General features: G+C 52.4%; 2 protein-coding genes across 10 annotated transcripts in view; both read left to right on the top strand.

Annotated features, from left to right (window-relative positions):
- The window catches only part of HNRNPC (heterogeneous nuclear ribonucleoprotein C), a 38,845-nt gene extending 27,920 nt beyond the window's left edge, over positions 1-10,925 (top strand). For 6 of the 9 annotated variants that reach the window (XM_038740922.1, XM_038740927.1, XM_038740920.1 and 3 more), the window contains 4 exons: positions 6,739-6,899; positions 9,948-10,061; positions 10,270-10,430; positions 10,536-10,925. In XM_038740922.1, coding sequence (XP_038596850.1) covers positions 6,739-6,899; positions 9,948-10,061; positions 10,270-10,430; positions 10,536-10,619 — 520 coding nt within the window. In that variant the 3' untranslated portion in view covers positions 10,620-10,925. The remainder of the gene's footprint in view (positions 1-6,738; positions 6,900-9,947; positions 10,062-10,269; positions 10,431-10,535) is intronic. The other 3 variants (XM_038740926.1, XM_038740928.1, XM_038740929.1) reach the window with 2 other exon arrangements.
- Positions 10,914-25,494, top strand: NOBOX (NOBOX oogenesis homeobox). Its single transcript, XM_038741055.1, has 11 exons — positions 10,914-11,090; positions 19,500-19,619; positions 21,277-21,367; positions 22,517-22,705; positions 22,965-23,071; positions 23,183-23,289; positions 23,465-23,541; positions 23,734-23,956; positions 24,224-24,525; positions 24,852-25,154; positions 25,246-25,494. Exons 1-11 carry the CDS (start codon positions 10,914-10,916, stop codon positions 25,269-25,271), a joined length of 1,722 nt encoding a protein of 573 aa, XP_038596983.1. The 3' UTR covers positions 25,272-25,494.
- Positions 25,495-26,080: the final 586 nt, after the last annotated feature.

Below are 26,080 nucleotides of genomic sequence, written 5' to 3'. Positions count from 1 at the left end.
ACAAGCTCTTATTCTGCGCCAGGCATTGTACTAAGCATTGGGGTACATCCAAGATAAACAGGTTAGACACAAGTTTTAATACCCTCTGTCCAGACGAGGTAACGGAGTCTCAGGGACATGAAGTGACTTGTCCACACAGACAATAATAATAATAAGGATATTTACTAGGTGCTTACTATGTGCAAAGTGCTGTTCTAAGCGCTGGGGAAGTTACAGGGTGATCGGGTTGTCCCACGGGGGGCTCCCAGTCTTCATCCCCATTTTACAGATGAGGGAACTGAGGCCCAGAGAAGTGAACTGACTTGCCCAAAGTCACACAGCTGACAAGTGGCAGAGCCGGGATTTTTTTTAATGTAATGGCATTTATTAAACGTTAACTATGTGCAAAGCACTGTTCGAAGCGCTGGGGCGTTTACAGGGTGATCAGGTTGTCCCACGGGGGGCTCCCAGTCTTCATCCCCATTTTACAGATGAGGGAACTGAGGCCCAGAGAAGTGAACTGACTTGCCTAAAGTCACACAGCTGACAAGTGGTGGAGCCGGGTTTTGAACCCATGACCTCCGACTCCAGAGCCCGGGCTCTTGTCCACTGAGTCACGCTGCTTCTCTAAAGCAGCGACGGGACAAGCGACAGGAGCCGGGATTAGGACCCAAGTCCTCTGGCTCCCGGGCCTGTGCTCTTTCCCCCATGTCCCACTGCTTCCCAATGAAAACTCGGGTAGATGGAGTGGCCCGAGTGAACCTGGATGCCCTTCCTTCGGCTTGACACTCGGCAGGAATTAAAAGCTAAGAGTCGGAGCCCTAAATGGGCTGAGCCTCAGGACCCAAGGACCCCAAGTTTCAAGGCACTCCCGGGAGGGGCTGCCAGGCTTGCGTGGAGGGGGCAAAAAGAGCACCAAACAGTTCCCCAGTCAGGCGCAAGCACCAGGACCTCCCCACAAAGAGGTCATCTCCACCGGACGTGTGAACAAAACTTGGATCCCCCTGGAGAAGACCCTGGGGTTTTTACGTTGAGCCACATATCCAGCTGAACAGCACTTCTGAGGGCACGCGCTTCTAGTTGGGAGCATTTGCCATCAGGGGCTCCTCCTGAGCCCTCAACATAGCAGAGGTCACCCGGCTGATTCCGTAACCCGCTCCTAGCCCTCCCCCTACCCTTAAGAGTTTTGCCTTTTGGACTGACTTGAGTGTTGTATTTTATGCACGTGATGTCTTAATCCGGTCAGTGCCTGGGCAAAGATGATATCTAGAGAGTAGGTAAATTAAAGAGCGCAACTAGAGCGCGGCTGAAGCAGCCCGAGCCTACTGAATTCTAAGACGGAAAGCCTGGGAATTTGGTGGGGTTTAACCCAGCCGAGAACCTTCCTGACAGAATACAAGATTCCACACCTCAGATCTTAGAGCACTACCAGTCATTCAGTGGAATTTATTGAGCGCCTACCGGGCATAGAGCATGCACGAAGGGTTTGAGGGGTGCAATGGGTAGTAAGACATGAGCCCTGCACTCAGAGCCTGCTGTCTAGCAATTACCACGTAATATCACACCTCGGTAGTGTTTATTGAGCTCTTACTACGGGGAGAGCAGTGAAGCGGCATGGCTCAGTGGAAAGAGCACGGGCTTTAGAGTCAGGGGTCATGGGTTTGAATGCCGGCTCCGCCACGTGTCTGCTGTGTGTCCTTGAGCAAGTCACTTCTCTGAGCCTCAGTTACCGCATCTGGAAAATGGGGATTAAGACAGAGCCCCACGTGGGACAACCTGATCACCTTGTATCCCCCCCAGCACTTAGAACACTGCTTCACACGTAGTAAGTGCTTAACAGATGCCATTATTACTATTATTACTAAGCGCTTGGGAGAGTACGCTCTGAGTTAGTAGACATGTTCCCTCCTGATAAAGAGCTTACAGTCTGGAGGAGGAGCTTGGAGGATTCGCAGTATTAAAATAATCCCTTCGGGCCTGAGCCTCCCAAAGCCGTTCTCCGTGGGTGGAGGTAACCGAGCACTTCAAAGATTCTTATAACCTGGTAGATGTCCGGGGAAACTCAGACTGGTTCAGATTTTCCACCTGTATGTAAAGTGTTCCCAAATGAGAAGCAACGTGACCTAGTAGATAGAGCGCACACCTGGCAGTCAGAAGGACCTGGGTTCTAGTCCCAACTCCACTTGTCTAGTTGTGCGACTTGGGGCAAGTCCCTTCACTTCTCTGTGTCTGTTACCTCACCTGTGAAATGGGCATTAAGACTGGGAGCCCCATGGGAGACATGGACTGTGTCCATCCTGATTAGCTTGTATCTACCCCAGTGTTTAGTATACTGCCTGGCTCATAGAAAGCCCTTAAAAAATACCATTTTTTTTTCTTTTAAAAAGATGGACCTCTTAGGGAAGTTGAACAAAGAGAATAGAGAAGGAAGACTGTTCTGTAAAGCAGCCGTAGGAGCAGTGGTCACGACAATCACTCATTCTTCCCGACCCTTCCTGAGGCTGGCACGTAGTGCTTAACAAATACCATTTTTTTAAAAAAAGGGGCAACTACCAGACGGGGTGCGTGTTGTACAGATGTAGGGAATGTCCTCCCTTTGGAAATCGCTGCTTGCCATCCTAGAGGTGAGGGCGGCAGACCAGTGTGTAGGACAGAGAGATGGTGGCCACGTTCTACTTGAACGCCGGAGCCCTCTCCCATCCGCTCAAAAGGTCCAGACCTCAGGGCAGGCACTGGCCTGGAAACCACCAAGTGTGGAGACCTTTCATCAAGCAAGAGGCACTTTCAGCCTGGTTTCATATTGGCTCAGAAGAAGGCATTCAGCCTGGCACATGCCTACTCTCTGTTTGCCAGGCGGGGAATACCAATAATCCGACTCCAAACTAAAATGTCACCCAAGTCCAAGTTGGGAGATGGGAGAGAAAGTCATCAGCATCAAGGGATCCGCTCTCCAGACCTTTGGCAGCTGCTGTAAGTAGCCAGCTTTGACCGGGCCGTGGCGAAGGAGGAGAAATGGCACAAGTGATTCCGGTTTGTCTCCTTGTTAGAACCAGCTAGACATTAATGGCCCCATCAGTCTGGTGACTAAGATGCAATTCAACTATAAGCTGTGTCCATACCCTTGCCTGTATTTCCACAGCCTGGCTCCTGAGCAGAATGAGGTTATAGGATGGCTTGGACTTCTGAATAGAAGCAGCTCATTTTCTTTTGAAAGGTTTGGAGCTAAGTGGAAACATCGGAACTCTTTAGTGTCCCACAAAATGGGGGATTAAGCCTGTCCTCTACACCAGCCTTTTAAATGCCAACTAAGACCACGACCCAGTGATATTGGCTCCCCAGAAACACAAAAGGCAGAATTAAGAGAAGTAGCGTGGCATAGTGGAAAGAGTTCGGGTTTTGGAGTGAGAGGTCATGGGTTCAAATCCCTGCTCCACCAATTGTCAGCTGTGTGACTTTGGGCAAGTCACTTCTCTGGGCCACAGTTCCCTCATCTGTAAAATGGGGATCAAGACTGTGAGCCCCCGCCATGGGACAACCTGACCACCTTGTAACCTCCCCAGCGCTTAGTGCAGTGTTTTGCACATAGTAAGCGCTTAATAAATGCCATCATTATTATTATTATTAATTACCAATCAGCCACCTAGTAGTTTTCAGGTCTGTGGCAGCCCTCCTGCCTTCGTCAAGTTTCAGACGCAGTCAGTTGCCCTTTAACACCCATTCTGGGAAAACAGATCATTCTTCAGTCCCATCCAAAGTTCTTAACTTGAAGAGTTCCAGAGGGCCACTTCAAATTTCAACATTCTCTCTCTCTCTCTCTCTCTCTCTCCCTGCTCCCTCCAAAAGTCATCTTAAGATCTTCCGCTCAGTGGAGGCCAAAGCATTTTGTAGCCAGGGTTATGGGGCTTAGAGTAGCCAGGCAAATAGTTGACATCATTATACTTGGGTAAGCTTAGTCCACAGGATTACATTGAAATAGGTCCAAATGTATCTTACTGCTTCCAGCAGGCAGGACCTAACCTTGGAGGCCACATTAGGGTCCCTCCCCCCACCTCCTTTTTTCTGGGTTAGGTACAAGTTAATTAGGTAGGACACAGTCCCTGGTGTGAACAGGGCTCGCAGTCTAGGAGGGAGAATGGCTGTTTTGTCCCCATTTTACAGCTGAAAAAATTGAGGCACAGAGATGTGACTTGCCCAAGTTGATTTAGAAAGCAGTTGGCCGACCTGGGATTAGAACCCAGGACCTTTGACTCTCAGGCGGTGCTCTCTCCACTAGGCAATGCTGCTTCTCTTGGAAGGAATGTCCCCGTTAGCGAGATCAGCAGTTCAGTCCTCCACCAATAGCTTAACAAGTCATTTCTGCCTGGAGGCAAGCATCTCTGAAGAGTCCGGCCTAATTTAGACCTCCTGGTATCTCTAGCACTGAGTCCTAAATTAACCCTGGACCTGATGCCCCACCTCTCCCAAGGCTGGGATTTCCCCAGACTCTTCAAAGAGCGCAAATCCGTTAGTATTGCGAGGTAGGCCAGCACCCTCATCGCCAGGGTTCACTCACCTTTTTCCTGACTTCTCTGAAGGAGCTTACTTAATGCTGGGCCATAGCAGCGAGACCAAGGTCCTCTTCTGGAATTAGCCGAAGGCCGATGTTTTCCCCCTTTATGGGGCTCACGTCTCCGTTCCACTCCCTGTAACGTGCACTGGCGTAGGGAGAAATGTGATCTAGGGGGTCATTGATGCAGCATTCGGGGCCGTGTGTTTTGGACTGGCACATCCCATGCCACGGGGTCTGTTTTGGGTGACCGAAAGAGTGTGCAAGGGGGCTGGTGTCATCCTACATGTCTTTAGAGCACCAATGCACTTGAAGTTAAAGTGTTGGTTCCCACAACCGAAAGGTCAGCAGCTGCTCCAGGCTGTCGGCAGGACAGTAGACCATCCGAGCTGGACTCTGGCGATTTAGGGATCAGGGGAACGGGCCAGGCTTGCAGCGACTCTAGGTGAACCCTGAGTGGAGGAGGAACCACCTTACAACAGTTGGCTCTCAATTTCAAGTGAGCCATTAGGCCAAGGATAGGATTTTAGAAGGAGGGTGACAGAGGACACGATGTCCCACGGTAACATATGCCGTTGGAGGTGGTGAATGGGCGGCTCCCTTCCTTTTCCATCTTGGAGCGTCCATTTGCAGGAATGATCTCAGTAACTTCCAGGAGGGCACAAGTGAGGGGATTAAGTGGGGGCCCCCTCCCGCTCCGTTTCACATAGAATTCAGAAATCACTGCGTCGTCAGCCAGTGGTATTTATTAAGCGCCTGCTGCACGCTAAGCACCTTACTCAGTGCTTGGGATAGCCCAGCAGAAGGAAGGATCCTGGTCCAAACCTAGCCTAAGATCAGCTGCCTTCCATGGGATCTTCAGGAAGAGAATGGGAGTCACAGAAAGATACGGAGAAGGTGTTGGGAGGAAAGAGAAATATGCAAATGGACACTTTAGAAGTGACAGCCACCCTCATCTAGAAGGAAGCACGCTGGTACCCGAGTCGTTGGTTTGTGCGGAATTAAGTGAACGGGGACAGGGCCATGTGCAGGTTGTACAAGCGCTTAGTACAGTGCTCTGCACATGGTAAGCACTCAGTTAATACGATTGAATGAATGAGTACTGATTCAGTCCTCCCAAGCCATTAAGTGTGCCAGTGGAACGCTAATTGGGAAAGGTGGAGAAGCACTTCTCCAAATTAACAGCCCTCCTGACCTGGTGCCGGAAATCTGTTTCGGAAATCAAGTGGCTCTTAGAGCATCTGGAATTGTAGTTTAAACAAGTTCCCTCCGGTCACTCCCTCGCACCCAGAATTTCATTGATTTTTATTGGCTAAACCTTGTTTTGAAATTTTGATTAGGTTTTCCGTTTTAAGACAGGCCTCTGTTAAAAAGCAGTCGAAGCGGTAGCACCCCGCACTGTTGCCCATTGAGACCCCCTGCCCCAACTTTTCTCTTCATCACAAGCAAGAGCTGTAGGAGGGGGTGGGCTCAAGGCAAGAACGTATATACCTGCCCTCTCCCCATCTATGACTGGTGGGTGGGCTGGGGAGTTGAATAGGTGGGTGGCTTAGTGGAAAGAGCCCTGGCTTGGGAGCCAGAGGACATGGGTTCTAATCCCGGCTCTTCCACTCGTCTGTTGTGGGACCTTGGGCAAGTCACTTCACTGTGCCTCAGTTACCACATCTGTAAAATGGGGATGAAGACTGTGAGCCCCACGTGGGACAACCTGATTACCGTGTATCTCCCCCAGCGCTTTGAGCAGTGCTTGGCACATAGTAAGCGCTTAACAACACCCAACATTATTATTATGGGAATCACTCCTCTGCCCCTCCTCCTGCTGCCTCCACAAGTAGCCCCTCTAGCTGCCTTCCGAGGGTTGTCATCCACCGAACCATTAAGCAAGTTTGTGGGAGGTTGAACGGAAGGAAGGTATGGCCAGCAGAGTGACTGGGATGACGACAGGTGACCTGCGGCATGCAAGGTGGTGAATGGACTGCTCCGTTCCTTTCCATTTTGGAATGTCCATATGGTGGAGGTGGTATTCAGTGTGGGCCAACTCTTGGTTTCAGGCAGCCAGAACGCTGGTAAAACTTAGTCACCCGTTGTACCCGCTAAAATTTGCCACGGGGTTCAGTTCTCAGGGCCAAATGGCTTTCCCTTCACTGCACCCCCTTGAAGGCAGTGGCTTGGTTTCTTCTCGGCTGGCCTTTAAAGTCCTTTTTCTCCTCCAGGATGTACAGCTACCCAGCCCGGGTCCCCCCACCCCCTCCCATTGCCCGGGCTGTGGTGCCCTCCAAGCGTCAGCGTGTATCAGGGAACACCTCCCGCCGGGGCAAGAGCGGCTTCAACTCCAAGAGCGGACAGCGGGGATCTTCCTCCAAATCCGGGAAATGTAGGTATCGCCTCACCCGCCACGGCGTCTGGGTCGATGTGGGTGGAAACACCGATTTGGCCCTCTTTGAGTCGGCTCTGCAGTCATCCTGGAACGTATTGGCGTGTTCCCACCAAGAACTTCAGAGAAAGAAGTCTTAATACACGCAAGGGGAAAGGGAATTTCTTTCTTTTCCTCCTTCGAGTTGTAGTGATGCAGTTGAGTTTTGGGGGGCTGCATCGGAGGAGAGGAAAGGAAAGAAGCAGCAGACTCCGAGAAATAAGGGACTGTAGGTACAGCATGATCTAGGGGTAGTGGGCGGCTCTCCCAGAAGTGACTGCCATAATGGGAGATCCGGGGCTGGAGTACCCCCCTGACCTTTGGTGTGGGGAACTGGTTTTGTTTTCTGCCATTGCCGTGGCAACCGTGGCTTTTCCCCAGCTTACAGGGAAGTCATCGGGCCATGATACCAAGCAGACAGGTCTCCTTCTGCCACTACTCGGCATTACAGCCACCCGTGTGGATGGATACAGCCGATCTTTAAGTCGTTCTTCTCGGCTGCCTGCGAGTTTCCAGGCGGTGGGCAACCACCCCCGCTCCCCTCACCACCGCCTATGTTGTTTCCAACCACGTAAAGCTTTCAAGACTTAATGGGAGTCTAGGCCAGAATTCATCCCACAAAAGGATGGAGCGGTCCACAAGCACTGTATTTCTAAAGCCAGCATTTTGAACCAGGTGGTTCAGTCGCCTCTGCCCCATCCCCACTCTCCTTTCGAAGATGGGTGGTTTGTCAGAGCCTCGGCTGCTGACCTAGGGTCTCCCCCCCCAATCAATTAGGATGGCCAGGGCTGGCGAGAGATGCAGCCTTCCCACCCAGGGAATACGTTTAGGTAGGTCTCTGTTAACTGGTATAGAGATGGCTACCCTGGCACAATAAGCAGATCCTCCACTTGCCCACTCCCCCGTTCTGTGCTAGTTCTAAAGGCTCTGAATTACTGGTGTTGAAGGCCTTTCTGTGCAAGTGGCTTTGGAAAGTGGAGGCAGCCTGTCGAGGTGGCCCTGTGGAGGAGAAACAGATGGAAAACCTGACTGTGTTCTAGATACTAGGAGGAAAGATGGGGGGTGGGTGGGAGGAGGCAGAAACCATCAGCGTAAGGCAGGAAAATTTAGGGACATCTGTCAGCAAACTCCCCCGCTGACTTTTCCTCCTGGAGTCCCAACTACTCACATCCCTCTTCATGCTTCCCATCTACTTGGCATTTCTATGTAGAGTTAAACTCAGAAGCCATATGGCGGTGTCACATTTGCCCTTATGGCTCATCGGAGTGGGGAAGAGAAGTGGAGAAGGTGCACCGAAAAACAGCTTCCTATTGGAGCTAGAATCGGCTTTGGGGCCCGAGAGAACTGTAGTCCCCTCCGAAGCGGTGCACCGGGGCGGGTCTTTTCCCTATGGCGTCGGTCCGCCCGGCCTGCTTGCCGGCCTTTTTCTCCCTCCTGTGCTGCTGCTTCAGCTTCGGAATCTAGATCGGGTCACCCTCTGTCCCTCCGTTCCCCGTCAGCCTTGGCAGAAGATTGCTGCTTTCAGAAATGGCTGCCCCAGCCTTCTGTGCTTACAGCTCGGTCCCCTCGACTTACCTCCTGGCCCTAGAATACCCTCCTGGGGTTGGAGAGGCCACAAGAGACCCCCCTGGAATGGCTTGATTAGTTAGGATATGAGCACCGGACCTTTCTGAATGCGTAGGGGTGGGAGAAGCCCAAGTTCTCAGTCCCCTTTTGGCTTATAGGGTCACAGCCAGCCTATCTTAACCTTTGGGGGCTAGAGCAGAGTGGTCGGAGTGAACTCTGACCATGTGTATATGAAACCTAGTAGGAGGAGGAGCTGTGCGTGGGTAACCAGGTGGGAGGTATCCACCAATCAGTCAGTGGAATTTATTGAGCGCTTACTATGTGCAGAGCACTGCGCTACGCATATGGGAAACTTCATTATGACGGGATTTTGGGGGTTGGTTTTTCATGGTATTTGTTAAGCGCTTATTATGTGCCAGTCCCTGTACTGAGCGCTGGGGTAGGTGTAAATGAATCAGGTCGGACCCGGTCCGTGTCCCACGTGGGGCTCCTGGTCTTCATCCCCATTTTACGGATGAGGTAGCCGAGTCACCGAGAAGTGAAGCGACCTGTCCAAGGTAACCCAGCGGACGAGTGGCCGGGCCGGGATTCGAACCCAGGTCCCCGTGACTCCTGGGCCCGTGCTCTATCCATTGGGCCACACTGCTTCTCGGTTGGTGGCGCGATTCCTGCCCCCGAGGAGGTCCCAATCTACGGGGGAAAGAGTCGTGAGGCAATTCCAGCTGGAGGCTTATAGTTCCGTCTGTGCAGCTGAGCACGTGCAGATGGCTTTGCGGTCCAAGCCGACCGTGGGAGCAGCCCAGAGCCGAGCTGGGCCAGTGCTCAGCAGGTTCCAGCTTCTAGGAAGAAGGCAGGGAGCCCTAGGGGAAGGAGCACAGGACTGGGACGCAGAGGACCCAGGTTCTAATCCTCGCTTCGCCACTTGCCTGCTGCCGGGTGACCTTGGGCAAGTCACGTAACTTCGTGCTTCAGTGACCTCGCCTATAAAATGGGAGTCTGATGCTTGTTCTCCCTCCTACTTTGAGCCCTTCGAGGGGCGGGGACTTTGTCCGACCTGCATGTACAGCTCGGTACAGTGCTTGGCATACGGTCAGAGCTTGACCAATACCCCAAAACCAGGCAGAGCTTTTCCGCTGTGACTTTACTCGTCACGGTTCCCTGCTGTCACTTGGCGGGGGCGGGGCCGCGTTGCTGCTTTCAGAGCTTCGGTGTTTCTCGGCGAATAACGGTTGCCGCAGCCAAACCTCAAGACCGTTATGGTGGGCGCCGTCGACCGGCTCTCTGCCCCCCGGCCTGGATCTGCTCGGCAGCTCCGTCGCCTTCCGCGATGCCCCGTGGGGAGCTGGGCCGGGGGGGCCGCCCACCCGAGTACCCCCTCGGCTAGGTTCGGGCCCTGCCGCACAGCCCCGCATCTCACCCCGCTCGTGTCTCGTTGGGTTTTAGTGAAAGGGGACGATCTTCAGACCATCAAGAAAGAACTGACCCAGATCAAGCAGAAAGTGGATTCCCTCCTGGAGAGCCTGGAGAAGATCGAGAAGGAGCAAAGCAAACAAACGGGTAAGCGGCCGGGGGGCGCCCAGGGGGCCGGGGGCGGTGCCCCGGGGGGCCAGGGGCGGCGGAGGGCGCGGGCCCGCAGGTGGAGGCTGGAAGGGGGAAGGACCCTGGTTTAGGCCCGTGCTGCACTGGTCAGAGCTCTAGCTGGGGTTTGTCTACGCCCCGTGGACATTACTTGCTCCCCAGACGGACTTGTCCTTCTCATCCCCAGTAGAGATGAAGAATGATAAGTCAGAAGAGGAGCAGAGCAGCAGCTCCGTGAAGAAAGATGAGACTAATGTGAAGATGGAGTCTGAGGGGGGTGCAGAGGACTCAGCTGAGGAGGGGGACCTACTGGATGATGATGATAATGAAGATCGGGGGGATGACCAGGTGAAAACCATGGGAAGGAAAGAGAAGTGGCGGCGGCGGGCGGGGCCGGGCCCCCCGCCGGTGGACCCCCTAACGTCCCCGCGCTTTTCTGTCTGTTTCTCGCAGCTGGAGTTGATCAAGGATGATGAGAAAGAAGCGGAGGAAGGAGAGGATGACAGAGACAGCGCTAATGGCGAGGACGACTCTTAAGCACATAGTGGGGTTTAGCACTCTTGTCCAGTTTATTTCCTTACCTAGGCGCTCGTCTGAGATGGAACCACCACGAATCCTCTCCCGTAGTATCTTCCCCAGCACACGCTCACTGTTCTCTGCCCCTCCCCTGCCCCGCCTGCCCCGGCCCCCGCCCACGTTCACGAATCCTTCTGCCCTGCGCCTAGCCCCCTTCCCACCCTCCTCCTCCTCCCCAGTAGTTATGTTAAGTCCCCTGTAATTTTGCTCTTTTAATTTTGATACCTCTTTATGACTTAACAATAAAAAGGATGTATGGTTTTTATCCTCCGTCTCCGAAGGAATCTCTTGTCGGGCGGGGAACGCCGGCCTCCGCTCCATCCGTACGGGAGCCCCCGGGGCTCCTCGGCCCCGAGGGCGGGGACGGACGGCAGGCTAGTCACCTTCTTCCCCAGCTGGCGATGCTGCCGCGGGGGTGCCCCTTGGAAAAATGTATGCCATGTGTTTTCTGTGAACCACAGCCGCACAGTCGGAAGCAGAAATGCATAAAAAAAAAGTTGTATCCTCCCTGGAGATCAACTGATGTGTTTTCTTTTTTTTTTTTTTTCTTTTTGCACCACCTAAGCTTTGTTGTGCTAGCTGGTACTGTGGGTTATTTTTGTGAACAGCCTGATGTTTGGCTCCTTTATTCTCAGAACAATAAAAGACGTTTCTAATTGAGTCAGGAATTTGGAACCCTCCTCCCTGCTAATCCCCATTTTCTCTATCACACACACACACACACACTTAACGTCTCAGCTGTTCATTGCAAATTCTCTTAGTTTACTTTGTTTTGCAGTGATGGTAGAGGGCATCTTTGAACCTGGAGGTGTTTTTATAAAGGGCCATGGCTTATGACGGTAACACTCTGGCTCTATCTTTGTCCCCACAAATGGCTGGAGAAAATCCACACACAATTGATCCCCATCCTTCCCGACTCTTGCCTCCGGCCTTACGACCTCCTGCCCGTCTCTAGTTTGCCGGGAAGCGAGGGTGGACACGGGGGGCTTCTGAATTGGCCACACACCCATCCTTTCCTGCCCCAGCCCTGCTTCCTTTCCTCAGCCCATCCCGGGCACACACAGGCGGGTCATTCACCCGGTGGCTAACGAGTCTGGGTGACCGCATGGGTGAGAGTCCCGCTGACCAAACCGTGGCGATGCTTCCTACTGGATGGGTTTCCCATCTGATCTGTAAATCCTGATCCGCTTCCCTTGTGATGGGAGAATTGGGAGTCAAAGCTCGGCATCCGCCGCAGGAGAAATCGCCAACGTGTAATCAATATTTTGCTGGCCTTTGTGCTTGGCAGGAGACATGGCCAACAGCCTCCAACCCCTAGCAGAGTTTTTGGCAGCGTTAAAGCCCTTACTGTGTGCCTTTTGGCAGTGTTAAAGCCCTTACTGTGTGCCAAGCACTGTACTTACACACTGGTATGGATATGAGATATCACATCTGACAGTCCCTGTCCTCCGTGGGGCTCTCCATCTAGGTGACCTGGTGGAAAGAGCTGGAATCTGCCACTTCTCTACTTTGCGGTCTTGGGCAAGGTGCTTAACTTCTGTGCCTGTTTTCGATAAAATGGGGATGCAGGGCTTCTATCTACCTCAGCATTTAGTACGGTGCTTGGCCCAAAAGTGCTTAATGAGCACCATTTTAAAAAAAACGGTATTTAATCCATTTTACAGATGAGGAGATGAGAGGAGTGAAATGATTTGCCCAAGCAGTCCGCAGAGCACACAAGTAGTGGAGCCGGGTTGAGAACCCGGTTCTGACTCCCTGTCTTACGTATCTCATACCGTCATCATCATATTTAGATCCATAATTAATTGGTTTATATTAGCATCTGATTTCCCCCTCGACTGAAAGCTTTTGCCCTTTCTGGAGTTCTGAGCCTCATGTGGGACACGGACTGGGGCCAACCTGCTTATCTCGTGTCTACTCCAGCGCTTAGTAAAGTGCCTGGCTCATGCAAAATAATAATGATGGCATTTATTAAGTGCTTAATACGTGCCAAGCACTGTTCTAAGCGCTGGGGTAGATACCAGGTAATCAAGTTGTCCCACGTGGGGCTCACAGACTTAATCCCCATTTTCCATGTGAGGTAACTGAGGCACAGAGAGGTTAAGTGACTTGCTCAAAGTCACACAGCTGACAATTTGAACCCATGACCTCTGACTCCAAAGCCCGGGCTCTTTCCACTGAGCCACGCTGCTTCTCTAGTATACTTCACAGTGCACAAAAAGTGACATGACGGAGACTTGTCCGTCATTTTCAAATGGACCTATCAATCCGCCTGTATTCCTTACAAGCTCCTTGAGGGCAGGAATCATATTTACCAACTCTACTCTCCTGAGAATTTAGTACAGTGCTCTGCACACTTGTACATATTTACTACTCTGTTTTATTAATGATGCGCATCTAGCTATAATTCTATTTATTCTGACGGTTTTGACACCTGTCTACATGTTTTGTTTTGTTGTCTGTCTCCCCCCTCTAGACTGAGACCCCGTTGTTGGGTAGGGACCATCTCTAGATGTTGCCGACTTGTACTTCCCAAGGGCTTAGTCCAGTGCTCTGCGGGCAGTAAGCACTCAATAAATACGATTGAATGAATTAATTAATAAGCATTTAACAAATACCATCCCACCCAGCCCGAACCCTCCGCTCCTCTGCCGCTAACCTCCTCACTATGCCTCGTTCTCGCCTGTCCCACCGTCGACCCCCGGCCCATGTCCTCCCCCTGGCCCGGAATTCCCTCCCTCCACACATCCGCCAAACTAGCTCTCTTCCTCCCTTCAAAGCCCTACTGAGAGCTCACCTCCTCCAGGAGGCCTTCCCAGACTGAGCCCCCTCCTTCCTCTCCCCCTCCTCCCCCTCCCCACCCCCCCGCCTTACCTCCTTCCCCTCCCCACAGCACCTGTATAGATGTATATATGTTTGTACAGATTTATTACTCTATTTTACTTGTACAGATTTATTCTATTTATTTTATTGTGTTAATATGTTTTGTTTTGCTGTGTGTCTCCCCCTTCTAGACTGTGAGTCCGCTGTTGGGTAGGGACCGTCTCTAGATGTTGCCAACTTGTACCCCCTCAGAGCCCTACTGAGAGCTCAACTCCTCCAGGAGGCCTTCCCACACTCAGCCCCCTCCTTCCTCTCCCCCTCCCCACAGCACCTATATATATGTTTGTACAGATTTATTACTTTATTTATATATTTATTTTACTTGTACATATTTATTCCATTTATTTTATTTTGTTAGTATGTTTGGTTTTGTTCTCTGTCTCCCCCTTCTAGACTGTGAGCCCGCTGTTGGGTAGGGACTGTCTCTAGATGTTGCCAACTTGGACTTCCCAAGTGCTTAGTCCAGTGCTTTGCACACAGTAAGCGCTCAATAAATACGATTGAATGAATGAATGAATGTTCTTCCCAAGCGCTTAGTCCAGTGCTCTGCACACAGTAAGCACTCAATAAATACGATTGAATGAATGAATGTTCTTCCCGAGCGCTTAGTCTAGTGCTCTGCATACAGTAAGCGCTCAATACGATTGAATGAATGTTCTTCCCAAGCACTTAGTCCAGTGCTCTGCACACAGTAGGTGCTCAATAAATACGATTGAATGAATGAATGTTCTTCCCAAGCGCTTAGTCCAGTGCTCTGCACACAGTAGGTGCTCAATAAATACGATTGAATGAATGAATGTTCTTCCCAAGCGCTTAGTCCAGTGCTCTGCACACAGTAAGCGCTCAATAAATGCGATTGAATGAATGAATGTTCTTCCCAAACGCTTAGTCCAATGCTCTGCACACAGTAAGCACTCAATACGATTGAATGAATGAATGTTCTTCCCAAGCCCTTAGCCCAGTGCTCTGCACACAGTAAGTGCTCAATAAATACGATTGAATGAATAAATGAATGAATGTTCTTCCCAAGCGCTTAGTCCAGTGCTCTGCACACAGTAAGCACTCAATACGATTGAATGAATGAATGAATGTTCTTCCCAAGCACTTAGCCCAGTGCTCTGCACACAGTAAGCACTCAATACGATTGAATGAATGAATGAATGTTCTTCCCAAGCCCTTAGCCCAGTGCTCTGCACACAGTAAGCACTCAATACGATTGAATGAATGAATGAATGTTCTTCCCAAGCCCTTAGCCCAGTGCTCTGCACACAGTAAGCACTCAATACGATCGAATGAATGAATGAATGTTCTTCCCAAGCCCTTAGCCCAGTGCTCTGCACACAGTAAGTGCTCAATAAATACGATTGAATGAATAAATGAATGAATGTTCTTCCCAAGCCCTTAGTCCAGTGCTCTGCACACAGTAAGCACTCAGTAAATACGAATGAATGAATGAATGTTCTTCCTAAGCCCTTAGCCCAGTGCTCTGCACACAGTAAGCGCACAATAAATACGATTGAATGAATGAATGCAAGGAAAAAAAAAAGAAAAATCCCTTCTGACCCGCTGGAGGAATGGAGTCATTTCTCCTGAATGAACCCGAGGGGGGGTGTCGTTCTGCCGAGAGCCACCAGGTGGCGGTAGGCTGCATTCACTCTTCTGGGACCCGGATGATGGGTCCTCATTCATTCATCCATTCATTCAATCAATCATTCATTCATTCATTCAATCGTATTTCTTGAGCGCTTACTGTGTGCAGAGCACTGGACTAAGCGCTTGGGAAGTCCAAGTCGGCAACATCTAGGGACGGTCCCTCCCCAACAGCGGGCCCACGGTCTAGAAGGGGGAGACAGAGAACAAAACAAGGCATATTAACAAAATAAAATAGAATAGATATGTGCAAGTAAAATAAATAAAAAAATAGAGTAATAAATACGTACAAACATATATACATATATACAGGTGCTGTGGGGAAGGGAAGGAGGTAAGGTCGGGGGGATGGAGAGGGGGAGGAGGGGGAGAGAGGCCTCAGGCCTGTTCTGGGGGGGGAGCTTGGCTTCATTCATTCTTTCAATCGGACTTATGGAGTGCTCCCTACTAACAACAAATAATAATGTTATTAATAACAACAACAATAATAATAATAGAGAAGCATCGTGGCTCAGTGGAAAGAGCCGGGGCTTTGGAGTCAGAGGTCATGGGTTCATAGCCCCCTCCTTCCTCTCTCCCACTTCCCCCTCCCCATCCCCCCCCCTTACCTCCTTCCCCTCCACACAGCACCTGTATATATGTTTGTCCGTATTTATTACTCTATTTATTTTGTTTGTACATATTAATTCTATTGATTTTATTTTGTTAATATGTTTTGTTTTGTGCTCTGTCTCCCCCTTCTAGACTGTGAGACCACTGTTGGGTAGGGACTGTCTCTATGTGATGCCAATTTGTACTTCCCAAGCGCTTAGTACAGTGCTCTGCACATAGTAAGCGCTCAATAAATACGATTGATTGATTGATTGATTGTTGGGTAGGGACCGTCTCTATATGTTGACAACTTGGACTTCCAAGCGCTTAGTACAGTGCTCTGCACACAGTAAGCGCTCAATAAATGCGATTGAATGAATGAATGAATGAATCCCAGCTCCGCCTCATGTCTGCTGTGTGACCTTGGGCAAGTTACTTAACTTCTCTAAGCCTCAGTTACCTCATCTGTAAAATGGGGATTAAAGACTGTGAGCCCCACGTGGGACAACTTGATCACCTTGTATCCCCCACCAGTGCTTGCACATAGTAAGCGCTTAACAAATGCAATTATTGTTATTATTATTATTATTATTATTATTAATGCTGGTATTTGTTAAGTGCTTACTGTGTGCCAAGCACTGTTCTAAGCGCTGGGGGAGATACAAGGTTGTTAGGTTGTCCCACGTGGGGCTTACACATGGTCTTAATCCCCATTTTCCAGATGAGGTAACTGAGGCCCAGAGAAGTGAAGTGACTCGCCCAAAGTCACACAGCTGACAAGTGGCGGAGCTGGGATTAGAACCCATGACCTCTGACTCCCAAGCCCTTGTTCTTACAGCAGCGTGGTTCAGTGGAAAGAGCGCGGGCTTGGGAGTCAGAGGTTGTGGGTTCGAATCCTGACAGCCACTTGTCAGCTGTGTGACCATGGGCAAGTCACTTAACTGCTCTGTGCCTCAGTTACCTCATCTGTAAAATGGGGATTAAGACTGTGAGCCCCACGTGGGACAACCTGATCACCTTGTATCCCCCCCCAGTGCTTAGAACAGTGCTTCGCACATAGTAAGCACTTAACAAATACCACCATTATTATTATTATTATTATTATTACAGTGCTTAGAACATTGTTTAGTCACTTAACTTCTCAGTGCCTCAGTTACCTCATCTGTAAAATGGGGATTAAGACTGGGAGCCCCAGGTGGGACAACCTGATAACTTTGTATTTACCCCAGCACTTAGAACAGGGCTTGGCACATAGTAAGTGCTTAACAAATACCATCATTATTATTATTATTATAGTAAGCGCTTAATGGATACCATTATTAGTATTATTACTACATGCAGACCACTGTACTAAGCACTTGGGAAAGTCCAATACGACAATAGGCAGTGACATTCCCTGCTCACAACGAGCTCACAGTCTAGAGTGATAATAATAATAATGATAATAATAATGATGGTATTAAGTGCTTACTATTCATTCAATTGTATTTATTGAGCACTTACTGTGTGCAGATCACTGTACTAAGCGCTTGGGATAGTCCAATATGACAATAGGCAGTGACATTCCCTGCTCACAACGAGCTCACAGTCTAGAGTAAAATTAATAATGATAATAATAATAATAATGATGGTATTAAGCGCTTACTAGCTCACAGTCTAGAGTAAAAGTAATAATGATGATAATAATAATAATAATAATAATAATGGTATTAAGCACTTACTATGTGCCACGCACTGTTCTAAGCACTGGGGCAGATACAAGGTAATCATGTTGTCCCACGTGGGGCTCCCAGTCTTAATCCCCGTTTTCCAGATGAGGCAACTGAGGCCCAGAGAAGTGAAGTGACTTGCCCCAGGTCACACAGCAGACAAGTGGCGGAGCCGGGTTTAGAACCCACGACCTCTGCCTCCCAAGCCCGTGGTCCTTCCATGGAGCCACGCTGCTCCTCAAGTAGTAGGGTAGGGGAGACAGAACAGCGTGGGAGGAGAGGTGCCCTAAAGTAAGGTTTTGAAACGCTTTATTGAGCACTCACTGTGTGCAGAGCACTGTTCTAAGCGCTTGGGAAAATTCTGGCTCTGCCACCTGTCTGCTGTGTGACCTGGGGCAAACCACTTCACTTCTCTGTGCTTCAGTTACCTCGTCTGTAAAATGGAGATTAAGACTGTGGGGCTGCCCTATGTGGGGAAGGGATTGTGTCCATCCTGGTTATCTTCTATTCATTCATTCATTCAATCAAATTTATGGAGCGCTTACTGTGTGCAGAGCACTGTACTAAGCGCTTGGGAAGTACAAGTCGGCAACTTATAGGCGGTCCCTACCCAACAACGGGCTCACAGTCTGGAAGGGGGAGACAGACAACAGAACAAAACATGTAGACAGGTGTCAAAATCGTCAGAATAAATAGAATTACAGCTAGTTCCAAGGCTCTAAATTAATAAATATCCATTCAATCGAATTTATTGAGCGCTTACTGTGTGCAGAGCACTGTACTAAGCGCTCGGGAAGTACAAGTCGGCAACTTATAAACGGTCCCTATCCAACAACGGGCTCACAGTCTAGAAGGGGGAGACAGGCAACAAAACAGAACATGTGGACAGGTGTCAAAATCGTCAGAATAAATGGAATTACAGCCAGTTCCAAGGCTCTAAATTAATAAATATTCATTCAATCGAATTTACTGAGCGTTTACTGTGTGCAGAGCACTGTACTAAGCGCTTGGGAAGTACAAGTCGGCAACTTATAGACGGTCCCTACCCAACAACGGGCTCACAGTCTAGAAGGGGGAAACAGGCAACAAAACAGAACATGTGGACAGGTGTCAAAATCGTCAGAATAAATGGAATTACAGCTAGTTCCAAGGCTCTAAATTAATAAATATTCATTCAATCGAATTTACTGAGCGCTTACTGTGTGCAGAGCACTGTACTAAGCGCTTGGGAAGTAAAAGTCGGCAACTTATAGACGGTCCCTACCCAACAACGGGCTCACAGTCTAGAAGGGGGAGACAAGCAACAAAACAGAACAGGTGTCAAAATCGTCAGAATAAGTGGAATTACAGCTAGTTCCAAGGCTCTAAATTAATAAATATTCATTTAATCGAATTTACTGAGCGCTTACTGTGTGCAGAGCACTGTACTAAGCGCTTGGAAAGTACATAAGATGCATGATGTACAACATATAAGAACGGGGAGATGTGCAAAACGGTTATAACTTGTAAGTTATAATCAAAAACAGCAAAAGGTAATAATGTCTACCTACCCAGTGCTTAGTAGAGTACCTGCAACTTAGTAAGTGTTTAACGAATACGATAAAAAAGAACAGGTATTTAATCTTTCTTGACTGTGAACCCACTGTTGGGTAGGGACTGTCTCTATATGTTGCCAACTTGGACTTCCCAAGCGCTTAGTCCAGTGCTCCGCACACAGTAAGCGCTCAATAAATACGATTGATTGATTGTACTTCCCAAGCGCTTAGTCCAGTGCTCCGCACACAGTGAGCGCTCAATAAATACAATTGAATGAATCCTCATTTTAGAGATGAAGAAACAGAGGCACAGAGAAGTGGCCCATCACTTCTGCCTGGCATTAAGTCCCCTGTTTCGCTAACCCTTCAACTTTTCACCGGGACTCAGAAGAGCTTAGGACTCATGAAAATCCCCCACCTGAATCGGGGAGTTGGATGAGTGTTAATTGGTCTAATCTGTTCCCCAACTGCAGCTGGAGGAGGTTTCCACAGTTGGAAAACAGGAGCTGATGGATCAGCTGGTGCCCCTGGGTAACCAGGAGCCTTGGGGCAAAAGTCAAGACTTTGGGATAAAACTGCTGGCGGGGGGGACGGTTTGTATGTTCCTTCACCACCTCTCTGCTTTATTTATGGGCTCAATACCTTCTTAGTCGCTTGGTTATATTTATTGAGCACTTCCTATGCGCAGAACCCTGTATCAAGCGCTCGAGAGACGGACCGTACTTTTGACTCTCCCCTTTTCCACCTGCACAAGATGTTCCTCCTTTCTGAAGCTCCCTGCCTCTCTCAAGTCTGCCACCCATTTTCAAAGCTTTTAGGAAATTCCATCTCCTTCTGGAAGTCTTTCCTGATCAATGGCTGAGACCCCAAGTTTATCAACAGCAGCCACCCACTCTGAGCCCTGGGGTACACCCCCATATTTAAAGTGGTGGCAAATAACCTATGTGTGCTGTGTATTTATTCACCCTTGCTTGCTCCTATTGTGAACTGGAATTTTACCTCCTCTGCTGCTCCTAATTGTAAATATTTTTTTATCTGCCTTCCACTTTAGACCAGAGCCTCCTAGAGAGCGGGGACTGTGTCCTCCTCTTGGACTCCATCAATTCTATTTGTTCTGACGATTTTGACACCTGTCTACATGTTTTGTTGTCTGTCTCCCCCTTCTAATAATAATAATGATATTTGTTAAGTGCTTACTATGTGCAGAGTACTGTTCTAAGCGCCGGGGAAGTTACAAGGTGATGAGGTTGTCCCACGGGGGGCTCACAGTCTAGGCTGTGAGCCCGTTGTCGGGTAGGGACCGTCTCTATATGTTGCCGACTTGTACTTCCCAAGCGCTTAGTCCAGTGCTCTGCACACAGTAAGTGCTCAATAAATACGATTGAATAAATGAGTGCCAAGTACAGAGCATGTACACCATACCAACTTGTACTCCCCAAGCGCTTAGTCCAGTGCTCTGCCCACAGTAAGTGCTCAATAAATACGATTGAATGAATGAATGAAAGGTGCTAAGTAAGTTTCACGGATGAACAATCTGTGCTCTTGAAGCTGAACATTTTGAAAGACCCATCTCCCCTGCCCAGGATGCCTCCCTAAGCCTGGCCAGACTTTCAATCAATCAATCGTATTTATTGAGCACTTACTGTGTGCAGAGCACTGTAGTAGGCGCTTGGGAAGTACAAGTTGGACTTGTAATAAATGTTAAATCATAAATGTGTTTGCTAGAATAGGCTAATGGTTTAGTACAGTGCTCCGCACCCGTAAGCGCTCAATAAGTACCATCGATGATGATGACACACCATAATCCCCCCTTCCCATAAGCCTCTGTGACATTAAAGGGGCAGATTGTGTGGGTAAATGTGGCCTTGGACTAGAGGAATGGTTGGAAGAGGACACGTGGCTGGGAAGGGTCCCACCTCAGCTGGCAGAGAGCTGCCTGGGCCAGCCGGACACTTGCATTGTGCCTCTAGCTCCACCGTGACTGAGGGCAGGTGCCTCAGTTTCCCCCCCACCACCCTTGAGAGAGGTACGCTTTGGAGCCAAGCTTGCGTGGCTCAGGGCGGCCCACTCTGCAGCCCTTGAATTTGGAGATAATTCCGACTTGGCAGTGGAGGGGGGGAGAGGGAGGATCGGCCCGGGCCCCTCCCCCTCTTCATTAGGGTGGCACGTGGGTTTTCCTCCCTCCCTTCGTGCCCCTGCGGCCTCTGCTCCTGGGCCCATCCCTCACCTGCCCACCTGGGCCTTCATTAGCCGCTGCCCGGGCCCCCCGGCCCACCCCGCCAGTCCCGGGCCATGGAGCCGGCCCACCAGGACCCCAACGACCCCCGAGGGGACAGGCAAGGTGTGGGGGGAAGGAAGGGGATGGAGAGGGGGAGGGGGTGGAGATGGGGGACTGGCTTGGGGGGAAGGATGTGGGGAAGGGGTGGAGATGGGGGGAAGAGAGTGTTTGGGGAAGGGAGGGAGGTGGTGTGGGGAGAAGGGGATAGATGGGGAAGGGGTGGAGATTTGGGGGAACTGACTTGGGGAAGGGGTGGAGATGGTGGGGACTGGATTGGGGGGAAGGGGATGAATGGGGGTAGGGGTGGAGATGGACTGTCTTGGGGGAAGGGATGGATGGGGAAGGGGTGGAGATGGGGGGACTCGCTTGGGAAGGGGTGGAGATTTGGGGGAACTGACTTGGGGAAGGGGTGAAGATGGTGGGGATTGGCTTGAGGGGAAGGGGTGGAGATGGGGGGACTGGCTTGGGGGGAAGGGGGTGAATGGGGGAAGGGGTGGAGATGGGGGGACTGGCTTGGGGGGAAGAGGATGTATGGGGAAGGGATGGAGAGGGGGGACTGGTTTTGGAAAGGGATGGAGATTGGGGGGAAGGGATGGATGGGGAAGGGGTGGAGATGGTGGGGACTGGCTTGGGGGAAGGGGTGGAGATGGGGGGACTGGCTTGGGGGGAAGGGGGTGAACGGGGGAAGGGGTGGAGATGGGGGGACTGGCTTGGGGGGGAAAGGGATGTATGGGGAAGGGATGGAGACGGGGGACTGGTTTTGGAAAGGGATGGAGATTGGGGGGAAGGGATGGATGGGGAAGGGGTGGAGATGGGGGGACTCGTTTGGGAAGGGGTTGCATGGGGGACGGGGTGGAGATTTGGTGGAACTGACTTGGAAGGGGTGGAGATGGTGGGGACTGACTTGGGGGGAAGGGGTGGAGATGGTGGGGACTGGCTTTCAGGGGAAGGGGATGTATGGGGAAGGGATGGAGACGGGGGACTGGTTTTGGAAAGGGATGGAGATTGGGGGGACTGGCTTGGGGGGAAGGGATGGATGGGGAAGGGGTGGAGATGGGGGGACTGGCTTAGGGGAAGGGGTGGAAGCTGGGGGGACTGACTTGGAGGGTGGGAATTGGGGGGGGGGAGGCTGGAGGGGACTGACTTGGGGGGAAGAGGGTAGGAGACAGGACCCCGTTAACGTGTTGGGGGCTGGACCCGGGCTCTCCCCAGAGGCAGGAGTGGCGTCCAGCCCCGGTCCCGTCAGCCGCCGTTCCGGCCGGAGTGGGGCAGGTCGAGCCCCCTGCTGCCTGTCCACCCTCCTCGGCGGCAACCAGGAGGCCGCCCTAGGGAAGGGACCGCCCAAACCCCCTCTGGAAGCCCCAACGGCCCGCAAAAAGACCCGCACCCTCTATCGGGCAGGTGAGCTCGGGGCAGGGTGGGATCGGCAGGGAAGGGCCCCCCCCAAACCTTCCCCGACCCCCTCACTCCCACCCCCTCACCCCCATATATCTCCTGGCAGCGCTTTGGGCTGGTAAGCCTGGGAATGTACTTGCAAGGATGGGTCAGGTCTGGGTACTTAGGGGAAGGAAGGAGGGCCTTGTCTCAGGCACCAAGGCCTCGAGGTTTTCCTCCCCTTCCTTCCCCCCTGCCCAGCTGTGGGTCTGGCTTCCTTTTCCAGACCAACTGGAGGAGCTGGAGAGGGTATTCCAGGAAGATCACTACCCAGACAGTGACAAGCGACGGGAGATCGCCCTGTCCGTGGGGGTCACTCCGCAGCGCATCATGGTGAGGAGACAGAGGGCGAGGGGTGGGGGACTGGACCGACCTAAGGAGGGGCGGTACTTGGACTCTGTCCGGTTCCGGCTCCCCGAGCCTCCTGGTCTGCATCTCTTCCAGATCTGGTTTCAGAACCGGAGAGCCAAGTGGCGGAAACTGGAGAAGCTGAATGGGAAGGGGAAAATGGCAGACGGTCCAGCCCCCGGTCCTGGCCTCAGGCACTGCGGGTGAGAGTGGGCCCAGGCTGGGGTCCTTGGGGGCCTGCCTTGCTGGTTGGGGTGGGCGCCTGGGAATGCGGATGCCTGGCTGGAAGAGGGTAAGGATGGAGAGGTGGGGGGCACAGGACTGCTCGAGGGGGAGGTTTTGGGGGTGCAACCTGACTCACGGACCTTCTGCCCTCAGCCCTGCCCCAGACCACCTGCCCTCACTGCCGATCGAGCCACTGCTCAATGGGTTTCCTCCTCACCCACTTCTGCCAGGTGAGTGTGAGCGTCTGCCCTGGAAGGGGCTGGGGTGCGACCCTTACTGTGCTTGGCACATAGGAAGCGCTTAACCAATACCATAGTTGTTGTTATGACTGTGTGGCCGTTCCCTCCCCTGGGCAGCATCATGCCCACCCTGGGCTTCCTTCTCAGTCTATCTTTTTTTTTTTTTTTTCCTCCTCACCCCAGACTCTACATCGCTGCTGGCCTGTGACCCCCATACTCTAGGCCTCCCGCCGAGGTCAGGGGGAACCCGGAGGGTGGAGGTGATGCCGTCACTTCCCAGCCCCCCGCCCATTCGCAGGGCCAGCCTCCCGTTCCCCCTTGGCCCTTCCCGAAGCCCCCATCTAGTGCCCCTGCTGCTGGACACCCCCACCAGTGGCTGCAGCCCCGAAGGGCCCTGGGGAAACAGGTATGGCCTGGAGTGGGGGGCCGGCAGGGTGGTCTCGAGTTCACCGGCGGGGCAAGGACTGAACTCCGAGCAGGTGGTAGTGAAGGGGTTCAGGTGCCCTGAAAACGGGGTCGGGGGTGGGCTCTAGGAAGAAAGGGCAGCTTGAATGGGGACAAGCAGGGGAGGGGGTGGGCTAGGCTGGACAGCGGGGGGAGGAGGAGAGGGTACCAGTCGGAGGGGCTGGTGGATGGCACCAGACTAGCCTCCTTCCCGGATCTGTCTCCACAGCTTTGCTGCCTCCGCCTCCTGCTCTCACATGGACCAGCTGGGCCCCGTACCCTGCTTGGAGCCTCAGGGCTACCGCCCTGGCAGGCAGCCTGGGCCCTTTCCGCTTTGCCACTACCCCCTGAACCAGCTCCACTCCTTCCCCCTGCCTCCCAGTGCCCATCTGACCCCTCCACCGCCCGAGGCGGCTGCCGCCACCGCCTACTTTGCCTTTGCTTATGGAGCTGCGGGAGCCCCCCGGGGTGGGTATTTCCCCGGCCCTCAAGGAGGGCAAACCCTGCTGCCACTGCAGAGTGAAAACCCAGGTGAGTTGGGGGGCAGAAGCAGGACTGATGGAGGGGGGGCTAGGACCGGATCCCTTCCCTTCTCTTCCCCATCACCTCCCCATAGACCCATCCCTAGGGTGCTGACCCTTGAATGGCTACGTGTGTGCCCCCATCTCTGGCTAGTTGGTCAGGGGGTGGGAGCGGGGGCTGGAGTCACCAGCCTGTTCTGGAGCTGCAGGGGCCCATCTTCCCTCCCCCTCACACCTTCCCAGGGTCACATATTGGCCCAGGTGGAGCTCCCCGCTGGGGAGAGGGGGTGGGGGGAGCGGGGCGCCTGGCTTGGCCTGACTCTGGGCCTCCCTCAGGTGCTGTCGCTGCCCTCCAGCCCATCCCCTGGAGTGATCCTTGCCTGCTGGGCCCCCCTTTCTCCAGCCAGCTGGGCCCAGGCCCCCAGGCCAGAGGGGACTGCTACCTCCTGGAGCCCGCTCCCTTGGCTGGTGCTGTTGCCGTCACGGCAAGTAGCCAGCTGGCCCCCGGCTTGGCCCCCTTCCCAGGGGGTCCCCTGCTCGGTGACAGTGAGAAGCAGCCAGGGTTCAGCCCCCCGAGGTTGCAGGGCCAGCCACCGCCCACGGCCGTGGAGAGCTGCGCCCCTTGCCCCAGTGGAGCCGGTGAGTGACGGAAGAGGTTGGGGCCGGGCTGGGCAGAGGGCAGCCCCTAAGGGAGGGACTGGCCTTACTATTTCCTCCTTCCTGCCCTCAGCTTTTCCAGAGGAGACTGAGGATTGAGACAGAGAAGAGAGGAGGGACCAGCCCTTGCTGAAACTCAGGGGGGAAGGGGCTTCTGGGTTGTACCCCTGCCCCACCGCTCCCCCCGTCTCCCTGCCTGCCAAGCTTCCCCGGGCTGGGCCTTGGGCCTTTCTGTTCACTTTCGCTTATCAGTTGCCCATAGTTGGGGCAGGGACTGTGTAAAACGGTTCTCTTCTTCTTGTTGGAGTGTCTTTCTGAGGCCTGGGACCCTCCTCCATCTCCACGGCCCTCAGCCCCAAACTGGGCCCCAGGGTCTGGAAGCGGGTGTGAGGGATGCCCGTCCTTTGGGCCCGTAGATGAGTCCCTGGGGCCAGCAGCTAAGTCCAGCCCCCCACACAACTTGGGGGGGTCTGCCCGGGCTACATGGGACTAGGGAACAACTCGTTGGACTGCAGTGGTCAGGAGTCCAGACCTGGACTAGGGGCAGAGGGTGGGGATCAGGGGAGAGGGGAAAGGGCTCAGTTGTGTTTGGCTATTCTGATGTGAGCCAGTCTTGAGTAGGAGGTGGAAAGGCAGGGGCGGTCCCTGGGAGAATTGGGGGTGGGGAGATCACCAATAACCGCTTTCCTTGAAACCAAGTGGCCTCTCTGCCCAAGTCATTCCCCAGAAACAGAGTGTGGGCTTGGGGAGGGGGTTTAGGGTTGGGGTCGGGAGCTGAGAGACTCCCTGGGCAGCGTCACTGTGCAACCATTGTGGGCCTGGCTACTTTCCCGTTCCCTGATCCTCCTCTTCTATTCCACGGTGTCACGGCCCCTCCCCACACAGGGCTCTGGCCACAGGATGCTCAT

Source organism: Tachyglossus aculeatus (genome assembly GCF_015852505.1).
Source record: "Tachyglossus aculeatus isolate mTacAcu1 chromosome 12 unlocalized genomic scaffold, mTacAcu1.pri SUPER_6_unloc_1, whole genome shotgun sequence".
Taxonomy (NCBI): domain Eukaryota; kingdom Metazoa; phylum Chordata; class Mammalia; order Monotremata; family Tachyglossidae; genus Tachyglossus; species Tachyglossus aculeatus.
The sequence above is the reverse complement of the archived record's forward strand: the minus strand, read 5'-3'. Positions and strand labels throughout refer to the sequence as shown.